General features: G+C 34.8%; 1 protein-coding gene across 2 annotated transcripts in view; it reads right to left on the bottom strand.

Moving 5' to 3' along the window:
* Positions 1-20,352, bottom strand: part of TFPI (tissue factor pathway inhibitor) — a 54,066-nt gene that overhangs the window by 10,740 nt on the left and 22,974 nt on the right. For both annotated transcript variants that reach the window (XM_066345372.1, XM_066345374.1), the window contains exons 2-6: positions 19,553-19,674; positions 13,658-13,855; positions 4,696-4,740; positions 2,269-2,445; positions 797-874 (exon numbers count right to left, since the gene is read on the bottom strand). In XM_066345372.1, the coding sequence (XP_066201469.1) occupies positions 797-874; positions 2,269-2,445; positions 4,696-4,740; positions 13,658-13,855; positions 19,553-19,661 (607 nt within the window). In that variant the 5' untranslated portion in view covers positions 19,662-19,674. The remainder of the gene's footprint in view (positions 1-796; positions 875-2,268; positions 2,446-4,695; positions 4,741-13,657; positions 13,856-19,552; positions 19,675-20,352) is intronic.

The raw sequence follows: 20,352 nt of genomic DNA on the forward strand, positions 1-20,352 counted from the left end.
ACACTTTCAACTCATGCCAAGTTTACATTTAACACTTTCACATGGACTACTTCTAAACAAACCTCAATTTCTGAATGATCATCTGTGATTTTTAAAAACTTAGGTAAGAGTAGGACCTTACATTTGTGCTGTTAACTTTCAGCTTTTTAGGTTGTTTTTTAACTGCTTAAATGCTTGTGGTTCCATGGTTATATTTTCCAGTATTTTCACCATTTTCCTAAATTCTGAAATTTTGTGGACACATCTCTTGTATGATAGTTTCAACTTGAGTGACATGTTAACAGGGTAGAGCCCAGAAAATAGTTCTGCAGAAGTCCAAACGAAAATTCCCTTCCAAGTGACATATCCTTTGGGGATGGTTATTCAACAAATTCTTCATCTGGCCTGGGACTAACCCCAGAGACCTTGCCCGAATCCACACTCAATTTAAGAGCATTTTTCACTGTCTTTGACCCACTGCTGCCATTATAATGATTTACCGTCGGACACCGAGGCTGCTAGTTTATAGAATTAGTTTATAAAATAAATTTGGCATAGAGTTAAATATTGCATGAAAGTTTCATGTGATACATAATCAAAGCTCTACTTCAAAGCATACTTTAAAATAGATTAGGAAAATTATTATTTTATGACATTAAATGTCTTCAGTATTTTGAATCTTCATTTCAACACACCTATTAGTAAATAACAAAACAGGTATACTTTTTTTAAACATAGTTCTAATATACATTCCACTTTTATTGTTAACATGATAATATTTTTCTGGCAGCAATTTTCTAAAAAATAAAATTCTTACCTAATCTGTTCACTTTGCGGGGCTTGGGTGTCAAGGCGTTATTGTGCACAGGATCAGGCTGGGTTCTAGAGTCATTCACTGGAAAATACACAGCCAACTAAAATATGAGACATTATCATATAGCCCGTAATAATATATAACAGCAAAGCACAGCAGTTGTGTTAAGAAAAGTAAATTTCTGGCCCTGGCCGGTTGGCTCAGCGGTAGAGTGTTGGCCTGGCGTGCGGGGGACCCGGGTTCGATTCCTGGCCAGGGCACATAGGAGAAGCGCCCATTTACTTCTCCACTCACCCCCCTCCTTCCTTTCTGTCTCTCTCTTCCCCTCCCGCAGCGGAGGCTCCATTAGAGCAAAGACGGCCCGGGCGCTGGGGATGGCTGCTTGGCCTCTGCCCCAGGCGCTAGAGTGGCTCTGGTCTTGGCAGAGCGACGCCCCGGAGGGGCAGAGCATCGCCCCCTGGTGGGCAGAGCGTCGTCCCTGGTGGGCCCGCGGGGTGGATCCCGGTCGGGCGGAAGCGGGAGTCTGTCTGACTGTCTCTCCCCGTTTCCAGCTTCAGAAAAATACAAAAATACAAAAAAAAAAAAAAAAAAAAAAAAGAAAAGTAAATTTCTATAAATTTTATCTACATTTCTATGTTAATATCCAGTTAATCTTTTAAAATTTTTATATATACATATATACATATATAAAATAAGATGATATTTCCATGAACGACTAGTTCTTAGTTTAAAAATGTATAACAGTTCATGTTTAAGTCACTCATTTAATAAATTTTATGGTCACATAAAACAGATTGATTTTAAGTGGAAAGTTCTAAAGAACTATTTGTCCTCAAATTGTTAAAATTTAAGGATTTCAGCAATTCTAATCTTGTGCCTTAATAATAATACAGTATTCTCAGGAATGAAAATTAAGTAATGTAACCAGAAAAAACCATAATGTTGGATACATGGAAACAAATTCCCCTGTAGTTACATTTCTTAAATATTTGTGCTTTAAATAGTTTCTTTAACACTGTGACTAATTTCTATCAGATTTAATGTATACAAATGTATCTTCATTAGTATGGCAAAAACAAGTGCTGGGTAAACTTAAACATCCTGTAAGACACTGGTCTCCAACCTTTTTTGGGCCACGGACTGGTTTAATGTCAGAAAATATTTTCAAGGACCGGCCTTTAGGGTGGGACGGGTAAATGTATCACGTGACCAAGACAAGCGTCAAGAGTGAGTCTTAGATGGATGTAACAGGGGGAATCTAGTCATTTTTTAAAAAGAAAACATCATTCAGACTTAAATATAAAATAAAGCAGAAATAATGTAAGTTATTTATTCTTTCTCTGCAGACCGGTACCAAATGGCCCACGGACCGGTACTGGTACGCGGCCCGGGGGTTGGGGATCACTGCTGTAAGATGCCTAATTTTTGTTTAAATGCTTATAAATAAAGTAAAGTGAGATGCGAAATAAACTTACATGCATCCTCACAGGTATTCTTGCATTCTTCCAGTGATTCAAAGTTGTTTAGGTTGCCAAGGCATCCACCATACTTGAAACTTTCACACTGCTTTGACTGGTTGCTATAAAAATACCTAGTAATGTATCCTCGACAGACTCCAACTTCTTCTCCCAAAAAGCAGAAATCTGGCTTTCCTAGAAGGTATGAAAATATCAGAAAGCAATATTCTTTATTATAAATAAATTATCATAATTTAATATATAAACAACTAGTTGTATAAAGTTATTTAAGGAGTAAACATGAAAAACTAAAGAAGTAAAACTTTCACATTACATCTATACAGTATTAAAATTATCTGTTGTATCTACTGTGAGATTTAGAATAAGGGAGATGCAACTATTATCATACTTTGTTGCTATTGGAATTTCAAGTTTAAATTTCTCATAATAAATTCATAGGGCATTACCTATCAACTGTTTCATAATTTGAGAGAATAAAAGATACTGGGTTATGTCACCCTTGGTTTGGAAGTATAAAATGTTATGATAAAAATTTAATTATTTTAATTTATATATATGTACCAATATTTAGGAAAGATTTAGAAGTATTTCATATTTTTTTTAGGCATGAGGTCTCATTAGGGAAAAAGTACAACTTGTTGCTTCAATAATAAATTTCAGTAAAAAATTTTGGAGAAGCTTTGAGGGGTATGGAAGTTCTCATGGCTATTCTTAGAAGTTCCTGAATTCTTAGGCTGAAATTAATATCAGTATTAGGTATGACATCCTCCACCACTGTGTTTCCTATTTCTCCTCTTTCAGACGTTGGAATGACTCCAGCAGTGCAAAGGCAGAAAGGAAATACATGTTCAGGAATTGTAGAGGCTTTCAAAAAAGTCTAACACCCATTCTTTGTTAGTGCTCCAAACCAGGCTAAAAACAGCTGTCACAGAAGTTGTGCCACTGTGATTCACATTACAAGCTTTGTATACATACTTACTCTGTAAATAAGAAAACTGAACCTATTTTTTAAATTATTATAACCTCAAAATATAGTGAGCTTGGAATTTTCAGTGCAAAACTTCAATTTCCCTATTTCTCCTCACAACTCTACCACTAGAGGGGCAAAATGAACTGTGCTATCCTTTTACACCTTAGAACTGGATCTTCTATCTCAGGAAGCAATACTCATGAGTGTTTTACTATAAAAAGAATATGTATTTAATAATGCTAATAATTTCTGCAGCAGTTTTAAATCAGAAAAAAACAATATCCTATGAAAAAAAATTGTGATATTAAATAAAGCATGCTATTTTAATATAGTGTAAAATATTTACTATAATTTCTCAAGGTACCAATTTGAAAATTATTTTATTATTTATTGACTCTTGTTTCTCAAGATGAATGTTACTTTTATTCCCATAGTAACAATTTATAGTTAAATTTAATATAAGGAAAACAACACCTCAATTTTTAAATTATATAATACTTTTTTATGAGACAGAGAAAATTACATTCAATTATTATAATTTTGATTTGTTTTGTTCTTAGTATATAATTCTTACAAATTTTTCTAATTATCATTGATTTGAGAGTGACTGAGAAAGGAAAGGAGAGAGGGAAAGAGAGAGGATGGAGAAAAAAGAAAAAGAGAAACATCAACTTGTTATTCCACCTAGCTCTTCCACTTAGTTGTGCACTCATTGGTTGCTTCTCATACGTGCCCTGACTGGAGATTGAACCTGTGACTTTGGTGTGCTGGGACAAGGCTATCTACATTGATCCACCTAGCCAGGGCCTTATAAATATCTTAAAGAATATAAGAATTCTGAGTTCAACAGAAAACAGTAACAAATTATTAGTGTGTTATTTCTTATTTATTTATTTATTTATTTAATTTTTATTTTTCATTTTTTGTATTTTTCTGAAGTTGGAAACGGGGAGGTAGTCAGACAGACTCCCACATGCGCCCGACCAGGATCCACGTGGCATGCCCACCAAGGGGCAATGCTCTGCCCATCTGGGGCGTTGCTCTGCCGCAATCAGAGCCATTCTAGCACCTGAGGTAGAGGCCACAGAGCCATCCTCAGCACCCGGGCAAACTTTGCTCCAATGGATCCTTGGCTGCAGGAGGGGAAGAGAGAGACAGAGAGGAAGGAGAGGGGGAGGGGTAGAGAAGCAGATGGACGCTTCTCCTGTGTACCCTGGCTGGGAATTGAACCGGGACTCCCACATGCCAGGCCGACGCTCTACCACTGAGCCAACTGGCCAGGGCCAGTGTGTTATTTCTAATTTTTCATTATATCTAATAAAACAAAACATCACTTCAAAGAACATATGTATTTATAATGAACCTCGTATCAGAGAAAATCAGAGAAACCTAAGAATTGAATTTGTAAGTGCCTTAAGTAAATTATACTAATGAGCACACAAATGAATGTTTACCTTTTTGCAATGTTGTCTTTGCCTTTCCAGTACTCTTATGATAATCTGCAAGAAAAACAATGTATGTATATCAGTTATTACAATTTATAATATCACGTTATAAATTTTAATTTAACAAACTAAGGCAATGTATTTATTATTAAAATTATTCTTATGCAGAATATCAATAAAATTTTAAATTCTCTGAATATTAAATTATTTTAATTGTAACCATGAAGCTATCTCCTTTTATGTCTCAAAATCGATGTTATATTTTCCTAGATTTATGCAAAAATAACATTTATTAATGATGTCTCAAGTAACAATGGTATATATTTTACTAATTTTCATTTTAGTAATTTCTTGATTTCTACTTATGAGTTCACAGTTTAAATATATAATTATGAATATTTAAATGTAATTAATATACAACTAGTTAATAATCACCTGATAAATTTCAGTAATTGTAAATCCCCCCCATTCTTCTTTTTTTTTTCTTTTGTTGTGAGTGGGTAAAATCTGAATGCTAACTTTTAGTGTGTTTTTTTTATTGTTGAAATCAGCCTAGAAAATAATCTAAAGAGTGAGAAATTGACTCTGTGGGAAGAGATCCTTGCTACTAAACAGGTCTTTATCATTCCAAACAAACTATAAAATAACAAAGTTATATGTAAGAAAAATGGAAAATGTATTTACATGCTTTTTAATTACTTGTGGAAAAAAAATACCCATGTAAATCCCCACAAAAAGCTACAATTAGCACAACCAATAAAATGGTTATTAATAGAAATTTCATTCTTTCTAGATCCTTTCAGGATGTTTCATAAATTGAAGCTTCATTTATTTAAATGTAACACTTTTAAACTTACTCTGGAGGGAGATTGGCTAGAAAGCAAAGTGGGAATTTGATATTTTTCATCTAATTCTTTAATTTTTAATTTCGCATACTATATTGTACTGATTTTTCATAATAATAAAAGATCATGTTGTTGTTGGTTAGACTACAAGGAGAAAAGCAACTAAACCAAAAAAAAAAGGAAAAGAAAAAGAAAAAAAAAAAGCTTGACCAGGCAGTGGTGCAGTGGATGGAGCGTCAGACTGGGATGCGGAGGACCCAGGTTTGAAACCCTGAGGTCGCCGGCTTAAGTGCAGGCTCATCTGATTTGGGCAAAGATCATCAGCTTGAGCCCAAGGTCACTGGCTTGAACCAGGGGTCACTCAGTCTGCTTTAGCCCCCTGGTCAGGGCATATATGAGAAGGCAATCAATGAACTAAAGTGCTGCACTGAAGAAGTGATGCTTCTCATCTCTCTCCCTTTCTGTCTGTCCCTATCTGTCCCTCTCTGTCTCTGTCACACACATAAAAAAATAAATAAAAACAAGACAAAAACCCAACAAATATCTGAAGCCTTTTTTTGCAAACTATTATTTTTTAACTTAACTTTGTTGCCATGACTTTATTATTACATAGATAAATACACCAAACAAAATTAAAAATATTTGGAAACCATAAAACTGCTTTACATACAAAAGGGCAACTGAGTATCCATACAACTAAACACATTTGTAGTTTCTATTCTCTGAAATATTTGGCTTGCCTTTATTCTCAGTCCTGGTAGTTTACAAGCAATAGTTCTCACTGGTTTTCCCAAATAAAGCATAACTTCAGCTTCCAAACTTTAATATATGATATAAAATCATTTTTATTTTATGTTTCCTATACTCATACCGTCTTCCCTTTACCTAAGAAAACCACTTAGAAGTGATATGAATGTCTATAATGAAACATTTAATTCATTGTCATTATGTCAACAATTTATCATTAAGTAACAAATATGTATATTAAACAAAACCAACCAAAAATTTCTCAAAATAATCACATTGCTCTTAGTGAACGCCAGAATAATTAGATTCTTTACATAGTGAGGGTCACTTTAAAAAAATGTATTTAATTTTTGGGGTGACATTGGTTAATAAAATTATACAGTTTCAGGTGTACAATTATATAATACGTCATTAAGATATGTATTGTGTGTTCACCACCCCAAGTCAAGTCTCCTTCCATCTCCATCTATCCCCCCCTAGAGAGGATCACTTCTGAGAGAATTCTCTGGGCTGCTTCAATAATATTCATGTTGTATAATAACAACTAAGCAGCAGTTTTTAACAAGTGAATATAAAGCTAAACTAATACTAGCATAATGAAAAGTAGATAATTTAATAGAGACATTACGAAACATGACAAGATAAAACCATAACATGTAGATATTATTTTCTAATATTTCCAAGTTCTTTCAAGACTACAGTCATATTATTTACTTGCAAGAATCTTTCTTTTGACCTGGTAATATAAATACTAGTGTAAATAACATGAATGATTTGGGTCTGGGTTATCATTACATCCTCCATATGCACATAAAGAAATTGAACTTCAGAAAGTCACAAGTAATAGTAAAGATTGAAACAAAATAAAGCCATTTTATCAAGTTTATTATTTTTTTCTTTACTAAATTGTTTTTCTAATTATAAAAACAATGTCTATTTTCATAGAAAATCAATTAACTATGGTTGTGTGATCTATTTCTAGACTGTTTATTCTGCTTTAACTCCTAGCTATCCTTATACAACCATGTCATTCTGCTCAATTTCAGGAGATATAATAAAACTCTTGAAATCAAATAGTATAAAATCATCCAGATTTGCTCATTTCTTCAGAATCCTTTTAGCAATTCTAGGTCCTTTTTATTGCATATCAATTTTAGACTTGTCTTACTAATTAATTAAAAAACACAAATGGGCCCTGGCCGGTTGGCTCAGTGATAGAGCGTTGGCCTGGCATGCAGGAGTCCCGGGTTCAATTCCTGGCCAGGGCACACAGGAGAAGCGCCCATCTGCTTCTCCACCCCTCCCCCTCTCCTTCCTCTTTGTCTCTCTCTTCCCCTCCTGCAGCCAGGGCTCCATTGGAGCAAAGTTGACCCAGAGGATGGCTCTGTGGCCTCTGTCTCAGGCGTTAGAATGGCTCTGGTTGCAACAGAGCAAGGCCCCAGACGGGCGGAGCATCGCCCCCTGGCGGGCATGCCGGGTGGATCCCGGTTGGGCGCATGCGGGAATCTGTCTGCCTCCCCGTTTCCAACTTCAGAAAAATACAAAAACAACAACAACAACAACAAAAAAAAAAACCCCCACAAATGTTTGCTGAGAAATTATTGGTATAGGATAGCTTTCATATCCATTTCGGGGGGATTTTAATTCTGAACAATAACTCTTTCAACCTCTTAATGTTTTATATATGTTTATTAAAGTCTTCTTTATTTACAAATATACTTTAGCAGTTTTACAGATTTTATTGTAAATGTTTTGCACTTATTTAAATTCATCCCTAAGAATCTTATGTTCCATTATTTTAAGTGAAATTGCCTTTTAAAAATATTTTATTTTCTACTGTTTATTGCTAGCATATATAATTCAATATACATTATATATAAACATTAGATATAATATATGCAATATTTTCATCACTTTTTATCCAGTGAAATTTCTAAAGTCATCTTCTAGTTCTTAAAATTTTTCATATTTTTATGGGGTTTTCTCCAAGTAAAAACAGTTATGCATTTTGATTTTCAAGCTATGTGTACCTATTTATTTTTCTTTTTTTGCCTTAAAGAACTAGTTTGGATCTCCTATGCAAGGTGTAAAAGAAGTAGTGAGTGAATATCCTTTATCTGATTTCCAATCATAAATGAAAAGTATTCATTCTTTCATTATTTGTATGAAATTGACAGATGATTTTTAATAGATACCCTTTATCAAGTTGAGGATATTTTACTATTAATTGCCATTTAATTATTTTAGTTGCTTTTTCTACATAGTTTGTTTTTTCTCCCTTAATTGGTGAACATAGAGAATAAATTTTTCTTATTTACTCAATCATACATGTCTTGCATAAATCATACTTTTTTATGTTTATACTGTCTTAAGTTTGATTTGCTATTAATTTTAGACATTTTTGTGATTATATTTATGAGAAAAATTGAGTCTTTGGTTTTCTTTCATGAATTGTCTTTAGTGTGAAATTAAGGTGATGTTGACTTTATATCATAATGTGTAAGTGTCACCTCCTTTTTAATTTTCTGAAAAAGTTTGTATTGGATTTGTGTTATTGCGATCTTAAATGTTCTACAGAATTTACCAATAAAATCATGCAGTATTCTTTGTTGGAAGTTTTTTATTCACTAATTTATGTAATATATAGAGAGGTTTCAGCTATTCTATTTTTTAAATTATATTTTGAAGAATAGCTTTCAAGAATTCACTGATTTATTCAAGTTTTTAAAGGTATTGATACTGATTTGTTAATAATCTCTTATCTTTTTTAAGTTTGTAGGATCCATATCTATGCTTTTATTCTGGTATTGGTCACTTCCGTTCTTTTCTCTCCTTATCTCTATCTTTCAGATCTACCTAGCTTAATCGCTATTGTTGATTTTAAAAGTACATCATTCAGCTGACAATATTTTTTATATTCCAAATATTTGGGGTTTATAAGGTACTTTTCTATTGTTCATTTTAATTTAATTCCCTTTTGTTAGAGAAATACTGTGTATGATTATAGTTTTAAATTTCCTTAAGAAAATCTGGTTCTGCATAAGGTCCATCATGTATGCTCAAAAAGAAGGTATATAACCTACTGCTGTTAGAAAATAATGTTCTGTAATTGTCAATTATGTCAAGTTGTTGGATTTTGTTCAAGTTTTCTGTATCCATATCCATACTGATTTTCTGTATACTTGTTCTATTAATCTAAAAAGTATGTGTTGAAATATCTAACCTAAATTGAGGAATTATTTAATTTTCCTTCAAGTTCTGTCCATTTCATCTTTGAAAATTTTGAAGTTCTGTAGTGAGGCATATACATATAGACATTGAGGATTATTATGCCTTTTTGATTAATTGGCCCACATTCTTTTTTTTATCAAGTGAGAGCTGGGGAAGCCGAGAGGCAGACTCCGCATGAGCCACCACTGGGATCCACCTGGCAAGCCCCCTACCAGGTAATGCTCTGCCCATTTGGGGCCGCTGCTCCATTGCTTGGCAACCGAGCTATTTTTAGTTCTCAAGGAGAGGTCATGGAGCCATCCTCAGCACCCGGTGCCAACTTGCCCAAACCAAGCCATGGCTGCAGGAGGGGGAGGGAAGGAGGAGTGAAAAAACAAATGGTTGCTTTTCTTGTGTGCCCTGACCAGAATTGAACCTGGGACTTCCACACTCTGGCACACACTCTACCGCTGAGCCAACCAGCCAGGGCCCTTATCATTCTTATGGTTAGTGCTTGCATAGTATACCTTTCCTCATCCCTTCACTCTTTATGTTTCCATGTCTTTTAAACTAGCTCCTATAGTTAGTTGATTTATTTTTTATATTGTTTACATATAACTTTTAAACAGGAATGATTACACCATTAAATAGAAATGCTATTAGCATTATGGTTCATTATGAATCCCTAGTTGTTTGTTTTTCACTTTACATCTGTTCTTTGTTCCAGTCTTCCTCTTGCCTGTCTTGAGGACTGAGTACCTTAATGACATTATTTTTTTATTTGAGAAAGACAGGGAGAGAGGAAGGAGAGAGATGAGGAGCATCAATTTGCAGTTGCATCACTTTAGTTGTTCAATGATTTCTTCTCATAAGTGCCTTGGTGATGGTGGGGGGAGGAGGGACTCAAGCTGAGCCAATGACCCCTTGCTCACTGTTGATTTATTTATTGTATCTCCTTGTTTTGTTTTTTAACTAGGTGTTCTAGTGCTTGTAATATTCATCCTTAATTCATGACAGCCAACCTTTAAATGATTAATACCACTTTCACCTAGATTATCCAGAACCTTACACAGTAACTTCCTATTTTCCCTCTCTTTTCTTATGTGCTTGAGTTCCAAATGCTTTAATAGTCCTTACAGTGCAGGTCTGCTAGCAATAAATTTTCTCAGATATTGATGATTTCGACTTTTGGTGATGGGTATACAACACAATCAACAGTTCAATGCTATAGAAATATTTATCCAAAACCTATGTACTTTTATTGATCAATGCCACCCCATTAAATTTAATTTTCTAAATAAAATATAAAAAAATAAAAATTAAAAAATAAAATGTTTATTTCATCTCCATTTTAATGGTATTTTAAATAGATCTATATTGGTTATTGGCAGTTTGTTTTCTCCCTCCAGCATTTAAATGTTTCATTTTCTTCCCCTATGAATTGTTTCTTGATGAGAAATTGGTGATTCTTTGATCTTGGCTTCCTTATATCTAATATATCATTTTCTAGACCCTTTTAAGATTTACTTTTTATCCCTGATTTTCAGTGATTTGATCATTTTATGCATTTGTGTGGTTTTCCTTTGTGTGTGTGTTTAATTTGTCAAGGCTTTTGTTTTTAAAATTACAATTTTCATCAACTGTGGATAAGTTTTTGCCACTATTTGGTCACATATTTCTGCTGCCCCCTCCTCCAGGACACCAATTACACACTGTGATGGATCGTGATATTGTGTCATGTGTTACTGGGCTATATTCTTTTTTGTTTGTTTAGCTTTCATGCCTCATTTTTAAATATATTCTATTGCTCTATCTTTAAGTTTACTGATCTTTTCTTGTTTACTCTGCTCTAAATAGATCTGGTTAATTTCTTATTTTATATATTGTATATTTCAAGTTTATTATTTCCATTTACTTTTCTTTTATATATTCCATTTTCTTATTATGTTCATGTTTTCTTTTAATCCTTTAGCATATTTATAATAGCTATTTTAAAGTTTTTGTCTACTTATTTCATCACTCTGTCATATCTATGCCTGTTTGAACTGAGTGATTTTTTTTTCCCAGTTATGGATCAGAATTTGCTTCTTTTGAATGTTTAGTATTTAGGGGAGATTGTGAATATGTTTTAATATCATGCTGTTGGCTACTGGATTTTATTGTCTTCATTAAAGAATGTGGAAGTGCTTTTTGGCCCATAGTTAAATTACTTGTAGATCAGCTGGATCTTTTTAGGTTTGCTTCAAGGTTTCTTACATCAAGTCCAAAGTAGTCTTTTCGAACAAATTGAGTCCTACTCCAAAATTAAATGCTAAATTTCTCTCAGTCATGTGAGCGCTCCGGAAATTGTTTCACATGGAATTCCTTGATAAAAAGAAAAGACCTTCATGGACACGGACAGCAGTGTGGTGATTGTTGCGTGGTAGGTTGGGAGGAGGTCAGAGAGGGTGTAGGGGAAAATAAATGGTGATGGACAGAGACTTGAGTGGGGGTGGTGAACACACAATACAGTGTACAGATGATGTGTTGTAGAATTGTGCACTTGAAACCTATATCATTTGTTAACCAGTATCACCCAATAAATTCAATAAAAAGGAAATAGAAGTTAAAAATTCTAAAAAGCAAATACAACATCCCTGATAATTATTTTCTCAAATTCATAAAATTTCTAGAGGGATGGAGCTTTATTATTTAGTGAGAAACTCGAAAGGCTTGCTAACCATATTTTTGTAATTCTTCCCTACATAAGTCCATTCTCTCCTACATAATGTTCCTAAAAACCCAGCACCTCAGCATACCAATTTCTAGTCCCCATGTCCTCTACCAGGGATGCCACCGTGCTATGCTTAGGCTTCTCACCCTTAACTGGTTGAAACACACCAGCTAGAACTGTTACTGAAATGCACCAGCATGCCGTTTGGAAGAGAATGGCTTCTAGAAATCTGTAATGAATGGAAAATGCCTGGGCAATCATAAAAACTAAAGGTACCACAGAAGAGCACTGAACTGCCTATTCTGTCTTAGTAACATTTCTAGCACATAAATGAGTAAGAAGTAGCAAAGTAAGTGCTCTGAGGTCAAAGTAAGTGCTTCGAGGTCAAAGAAATGTATTCACATCAATTCTTTTCTGTCAGCTCTGGACTATATATCAAAGCATCTCAACAGAGTCAGAGAGGAGAAAAGTTCTCTTTTTACTTTGTTGAGATTTTCCCACAGGTCAATATCATCAAGATGTCAATACTGTTTTGCAAAAACTGTTTCTGAAAGTGTTATGAGTGTGAAAATGCAGAGCTGCCTGCTTGGCAAAAGCAGGACACCTTGTGTTACTAACTAAGCATACCATCTCAGTAGTACCCTATTCTACCTAGTAGTGGAGCTAGCTCTAAGAACATGCCACGGGGGACTTTGGGCTTAGAAACTGGAGAAGTCAAGACAACTAAGATTATTCCATCTTTCAGAGTTTAGAATTCAAAAAAATAAAGCTGAAATAAAAACATTCTAAATTTTGACCAGTAATTATTTAGAATTTATCTCAATGAAAAGAAATACAACTACATACAATATTGCAATGTGTACAATTTGCAAAAATACATATTTTAATGGGATTAAAGCAGAATAAAGATTCAACAAAATTTAATGACAATATGATGTGCTTTCAAACCTTATTACAGAGTAACAATATGAAAAGTTCGGTTCAGTGAAGTCCACATGGATCAGCATGAATGGTATTTCTTTTCTATAGTATTCTAAGGTTTCAAAGAGAACGATTTAACTTTATACATGTATTTCTGCTCTCCAGTGCATCTCAGAATTTTCTAATTAGTAGCTCGTGACAGCCTCAAAGTGGATTCTCAGATTTATTATCTTAAATGGGGACAGCCATGAGATCACTGTATTGGTAAAGTCTAAGTCAATGTGACTAACAAAGTCTTTCCTGCCAGCTCCTAGCTGCTAAATTACACTCACTTCATGGCAGGTATAAAAACCTTTTCTGCCAACTTCAATGTTTTTCTTCCATCTTTGTTATGGTGGAGATGATAGGACAATAAATGGGACTTACTATATTTTATACTGACGGATATGAAAAAAATATAAAAAGTGAACACAAATGCTGAAAATGTGAAAAAATATAAAAGAAACCCTAAAAAGCTCTGTCCCCAGAAACTTACCTATTGTACACTTTTCTTTGCACTCTTCCAGACTTATAAATCGATTCTCATTTCCTTCACACCCCCCATACATAAATTCTTCACACTGTTGAGTGAGAATGTTGAAGTAAAATCTCCTCAGCATTGCTCTGCATGGGCCATTATCCGCTTTATATGCGCAAAATGGATTTACAAGTTTCAGTGGTGGTAACTCAGCATCTAGGAAGTAAAAATAAAAGCTATAACATATAATCCTTCGTCAACATTGTAGTAATGTATTTGTTTCCTTTTTATTTCCTTTTAAATATATCCTAACTTTAAGGAAAACTACAATAAACCAGGCTGATACAGGAAACCATAAAAAGTTATTCATAGCTATCAAAAAGGTAAAGTTTATAAACCCACCAAATGAGACAGGTTTTATTAATGACTAAACTTTAATAGTTGATTAGTAAAATAATTATAGAATAATTTTTCTAGACTCTTGTTATTGCTTACTTCTATACCAGCTGACTAACATACAATTGAGTAGTAATTGTAAGGTAACTGATGTGTTGAACTTACAAATAAGCAGAGACCTCCTTTTTAATTCAGTCATTTTTAAGGGCAGTTATTAATAGACAATTCTTTGAGTGCTCCTCCCAATCCTCAATTGTATCACTTTTTACACACAAAACAACCCTTTAAAAATAAGCGTGTATTCATATTTATATATATGTATATACCATACCATGCTAGAGTAAACCATTCCCTAATTATGAACATTCAGGTGTTTTATCTATCTCTATCTCTCTATCTATCTATCTATCTATCTATCTATCTATCTATCTACCTACCTGTCTGTCTATCTCAGGGTAAATTCTTTTTACTTATCTTGATTATTTTTTTAACAACATTGAAACAACAATGCTTGTTTTAAAATAGAATGAGTCAATTCTTTTGACCTCGAGTTATAATTATTTTCTCTAAATATTCAGTCACTTTGTCACAGAAAATTTCTTATATTGGAGAGGAGGGATTTGTACATACAGAAAACTCATCTAAAATTCTCAGACTTGATTTTTATCAAGTCTAATAATATTAACAAAGAATTAATTTTAAGTAAAAAAACCTATGTATTATAAATTAATTTATTTGAATTTTGTTCTAATTGATAATACCTCTACTTTTTACTCTTAATATATTTGATAGTCCTTATCATCATCTTTTACTTTAAATTTTCTGTTATGGAAATACTCATCCCAAGTTTAAGCTGCTATTTAGTCACTGTGCCACCAGATAGCAGCAGTGCACCACAAAAAAATGAAAATACAGCCTAATGCTAGTAATAATAAGCTAATATTCTGAATAAATACTATGCTGCACATTTTGTAATGATATCATTTAATTATCACAACAAACTTCTGAGTTGGACATTATCTTCATTTTATAAATTATAAAATAGCACTGAAGAAATTAATTGCTCAATTCATGCCCTATAATTGTTCCCCATGTAGTTTTATAGCAGACATTTCACACATTCTTGATAACTGAGTGATATTGTCATAGATCTGTGTGACTGACATTTATAAATTGGCACATAGGTAAAGCATAAAAACTTAAGTATATAATTTCCACTCAATCATTTTTTTTTTCTAAAATTCATTTTATGGAGACTAAAAAAGGCTTTCCAATGATGAAAGTAGATAATGATTTTATGCTATTTTCCTAAGGAAAACACTAAGAATGAACCTTTATTAACTATTTTATTAATCATTACCTAATTATTCATATGTACATTCACATCTTAATGTATTTTTCTTGCTCAAATCCTGAAACTATGTGCAATGAACTTACTATCCACACTTGAATACAGTGTCCTTGACATGGGGAAGTAGACACAGTACCATGCCATTCCACTCAAAAGAGATGGAAATTGGCCCTAGCCGGTTGGCTCAGTGGTAGAGCGTTGGCCTGGCGTGCAGGAGTCTTGGGTTCGATTCCCGGCCAGGACACACAGGAGAAGTGCCCATCTGCTTCTCCACCCCTACCCCTCTCCTCCCTCTCTGTCTCTCTCTTCCCCTCCCGCAGCCAAGGCTCCATTGGAGCAAAGATGTCCTGGGCACTGAGGATGGCTCTGTGGCCTCTGCCTCAGGCGCTAGAATGGCTCTGGATGCAACAGAGCAACGCCCCAGAGGGGCAGAGCATCGCCCCCTGGTGGGTGTGCCATGTGGATCCCGGTCGGGCACATGCGGGAGGCTGTCTGACTGCCTCCCCATTTCCAACTTCAGAAAAATGCAAAAAATAAATAAATAAATAAAGAGAGAGATGGAAATCCATATTGTTTTCCTTTCTAACTTTGGATAAACTTTTTTGAAAGTCAACAATCTTGTATCGATCATCGATCATGTGTCAGACACTGTGCTGTCCCAGCAGCTACAATAGTGGTAAGTATATTATGTGGCTGCAGTCCTCCTTTTCATGGTCATGCGGACACTAAAGATTTACTTAGATAAATATTCAAGAAGTTCAGAGTGCTGTGCAAGTGTATAATGAGATGCTTACACTTGTCTGAAGAAGTCAGGAATACTTGAGTTGCAAAACTGAGATTTGAAGAAAGTGTTGACAGTACCAAGGATTGATCATAGGCAATGAGACTGGGAAACACATCTAGGGCAATGTCATAGGAATTTAATACAATGCAGCCAGATAAATACAAATATGGTTTATATTTAGCGATTTTTTGTCATCGATTTCTTGTATTTTATGTCTCACCATCGGAGGATTATAATCTTACTCTTCCCTCCCGCTGTCCTGGGATGTTGGATGGAAGTTCATGATAACATTTGGAGACATGTAGCATCTTTGTTGGAATCTTCACTCTCCTGGGACTTGTTTGGGAACCTAGAACTTAAGGCAACCTACTAGGAATCAACATGTTGCTCCACTTCCTGACAAAAAGATTTCTGGAAGGGAAGAATATAGAGTGCTTTGACTTCTCCGTGTTAGATAAAGTCAGATGCTTTTTGCAGTTGGTATTAACAACTACACAAACAAGGTATTTATCACTTATTTGTAGGTTAGGACACTGAGAGTGAGAGTTTGCATAACACGTCTAATTTTACAAAGCTATTTTGAGTTTAGGTCGGTCAGATTCTCCATCTACATCTTATAAGAAAGAGATAACCTGTCTTTCTCTAAATGCTGCCTGCTAATTTTCTCTCTACCAGTCCCAAGGAATTAAAAATAAAAAAACAAAACAAAAACAAAAAACTATCGCCATTGTTTTTATTATTATCATTTTTTTATGTTTGAGAAGTTTATTTTATTTCATCCTCACTGCAGGTTAGACTGATTAAAAATAGTAAACTATTGCCGTACTGACCTGTGACGGCACAGTGGGTGGGGTGCCCCGGAGCGCTGAAGTCACGTGGGTGGGGTGCCACCTGGAGTGCTGAGGTCACGTGGGTGGGGTGCCACGTGGAGTGCTGAGGTCACTGGTTCTAAACCCTGGGCTTGCCCAGGGGCATAGAAGAAGCAATTATGAGCTGATGCTTCCTGCTCCTCTGCCCCCCTCTTTCTCTCTCTCTCTCTCTCCACTCTCTAAAATCAATAAATAAAATCTTTTTAAAAATAGTCTACGACTGCCTTGTGGTAGAAGTAAAATCTTGTATGTTTTTCTATAAAATGAGAGTACACTATTTTAATTAAATAATGTAATTCTATAAAATGATGGCATGGCCTTGGCATAATGTGATAAATGGCGTCTCTAAAATTAAATTGATTCAGGTGTGGGATCGTGCTATCACATGATTAATTAAAAACAAAACAGCTCAAACTGGATAAGACTGCACAGCTAGTCAGCTAAGTGGTCTTTAAGTCTAGCTTTAAAATCAAAGTGTCTTCTTATCCGGCTGGGTTTGGTCTGGGTTTATCCAGAAATTTTAAACTTTGGTTTAATTAGTGATAGGCTAATTCTGGTTTCTTGGCTGACTTTAGAAGCAACAAATTCAGGAACCTTCCGGTTAACAGTCATGTATTTTCTCAATATAACTGAATTATTGATAATATTTGCACCCATTCATCTTCCAATTCTCAAGATGAGGTTGCCTGATTTTTCACTGTGAGGAATTATTTTACTATCCATATTCTTCTCTACCCAACCTCCCAAATATTAGAACTTGAGCCACTCCTTTTTATTTTTATTTATATTCGCACAGATATATATTTGGTGGCGATTACAATACTTTTATTTTTTATTTCTGGGTAGGATGTGACTGACCCTGTTGTCTCTAGCTAGGTTTGTCTTTTACCTACTGGTTAGCCAGATTCATCTAATGTGGGCCAGGGGCCTGCATAGGTGGCCCGGCTGCAAGCTGTTGGTCCAGCTGGCGCAGGTCTTTAGATCCATGAAAAGTGCCTCATTTTTTACTGCAGGCTAGAGTGATGTAGCATGTACCACTTGGTCACTTCCTTCTGCCCAGCCCTCAGATTACCAAGGTTAGGTAAGTTCCCTTCCTCTTTGTAGCAACAACAATACCCTGTGCATGCCTCCATCACTTTATTTAAAATTTTATTTATTTTTGTTTATTAATTTTAGAGGGAGAGAAGGGGAGAGGAAGGGAGAGAGAGAGAGAGAGAATAAGACAGGAGCATAGCTCTGTTCCTCTATGTGCCCTGACTAGAGATCGCACTGGCAACCTCTCTGCTTCGGGACGATGCTCCATTTAATATATTATATTGAAATAACCTGTCTACCCTGTAGTCTCCCATGTGAAACTGAGATTCTTGGGAGCTGGGGTCAGTCGGCACTGCTTCCCTGGACCCTACCACAGTTTCAGGCACATGTATAATTCAATCATTATCCAAGGAATGTACATTAAACAAAGGCACTTGAAACAAGTGTGAAGATATGAAATAAGAATGTATGTATGAAAATATTTTGTATTTTGTAAACATACACCCAAATACAAGCTATCACTTTTTTCATAATCTTTCACTATTACGAATGACTTGAGATTTCTATCAATTTACTAATTTACCACAAAATATTACTTTAAAGAAATCTATAATAATAATCACTGTACAATCTTTTATTTGTTCTATTGTTAATATTCTATTTTTGGACACAGAGCTCTATGGGACTAGAACTGACTTCTACTGGCCAGAGCTCTTGGTGCCCTGACTGATTAGATCAGGGGTCCCCAAACTACGGTCCGCGGGGCCACATGTGGCCCCCTGAGGCCATTTATCCGCCCCCCCACCGCACTTCCAGAAGGGGCACCTCTTTCATTGGTGGTCAGTGAGAGGAGCATAGTTCCCATTGAAATACTGGTCAGTTTGTTGATTTAAATTTACTTGTTCTTTATTTTAAATGTTATATTTGTTCCCGTTTTTTTTTTTACTTTAAAATAAGATATGTGCAGTGTGCATAGGGATTTGTTTATAGTTTTTTTTATAGTCCGGCCCTCCAATGGTCTGAGGGACAGTGAACTGGCCCTCTGTGTAAAAAGTTTGGGGACCCCTGGATTACATGGTCACATTGGACTCATCTGGGAATTTCTTATTTGAGGAATAAAGGCAAAGAGAGAATGGCTGAAACCTCAGTTATCTGTGGTTTCCTTTTCCTTCTCACTTTTCACAGCCAAAGTTCAGAGAGTTGTTTGTAGAGCATATTGCTCCTCACAATTTTCTGGAGATAACTCAGTGTTTAATATTATAACTTGAAAAAAATGCCTTTCTTGCTAATGTGACTTCTTTTTGTGGACTAAGGTTTTGTTTGTTTGATGCATCACATTACAGAGAAGATATAACCTAAGAGAAATGTCAGCTTGATGACAATTTTTCCTACTCAATGGAGAAAAGCGATAGCAAAATTTTGGATTAAAATGGAGAGCTTTGACTAGCTTCAAAAGAAGAATGCTTCTAACATTTTACCTGTAGTGTCTGTGTAGTCCTCATCTTCCTCAAGATCAGCATTGAGAGCAACAGAAGCACAACTAAGAAGCAGGAATACAGAAGCCCAAAAAATCTGTTTCTTCTTCATTGTATAATTATCTCTGAAATACAGAACCCAAATATTTCTAATAAATAACATGTTAATGTGGAATTGTCAATAGACTAGTAAGAATCAGATGCATGCCTCCAAATATAAGTTTTTGACATCTCATGGGTATTCTTATATATCTCTGTCCACAAATTCCATGACACACAAATTCAGTTAATATATCTAATAATATTCAAATCAAGTATACAGGTCATATTTCAACCTTGAAAATACAAATTCAAATGGAAATAATTGAGAGACATGGGTAATTGCTGATCAACATGGCTAAGTATGTCTTAATATCTGTATTCATATGCAATTCTATTTGCCACATCTTTCTCAAAGCTGTTCTTTCTCAGTCAGTAATAATTATATTTTAATTTTCCTTGCATTTTTCTATTACTTTATTAATGCCAATTTCAATTCCTTATCTGCCTTTCTCCTTGCTCTGGTCCTTCTTTAAAAAAAAAACCACACATTTTCATCTTTGTCTTCTTTAAATAATATTTCTGCCCTGGCTGGATAGCTCAATTGGTTATAGGACTGTTCCAAATCACATGGTTGCTGGTTCAATCCCTGGTCAGGGCACATATGGGAATAGATCTATGTTCATGTCTCTGTCTCTCTAAAATCAATCAATAAAATATTTTTAAAAGTACAATATATTTCAGTGTTTATAATCAACTTCTAA

The sequence above is a fragment of the Saccopteryx leptura genome, chromosome 7 (genome assembly GCF_036850995.1).
Source record: "Saccopteryx leptura isolate mSacLep1 chromosome 7, mSacLep1_pri_phased_curated, whole genome shotgun sequence".
In the NCBI taxonomy this organism is placed as follows: Eukaryota; Metazoa; Chordata; class Mammalia; order Chiroptera; family Emballonuridae; genus Saccopteryx; species Saccopteryx leptura.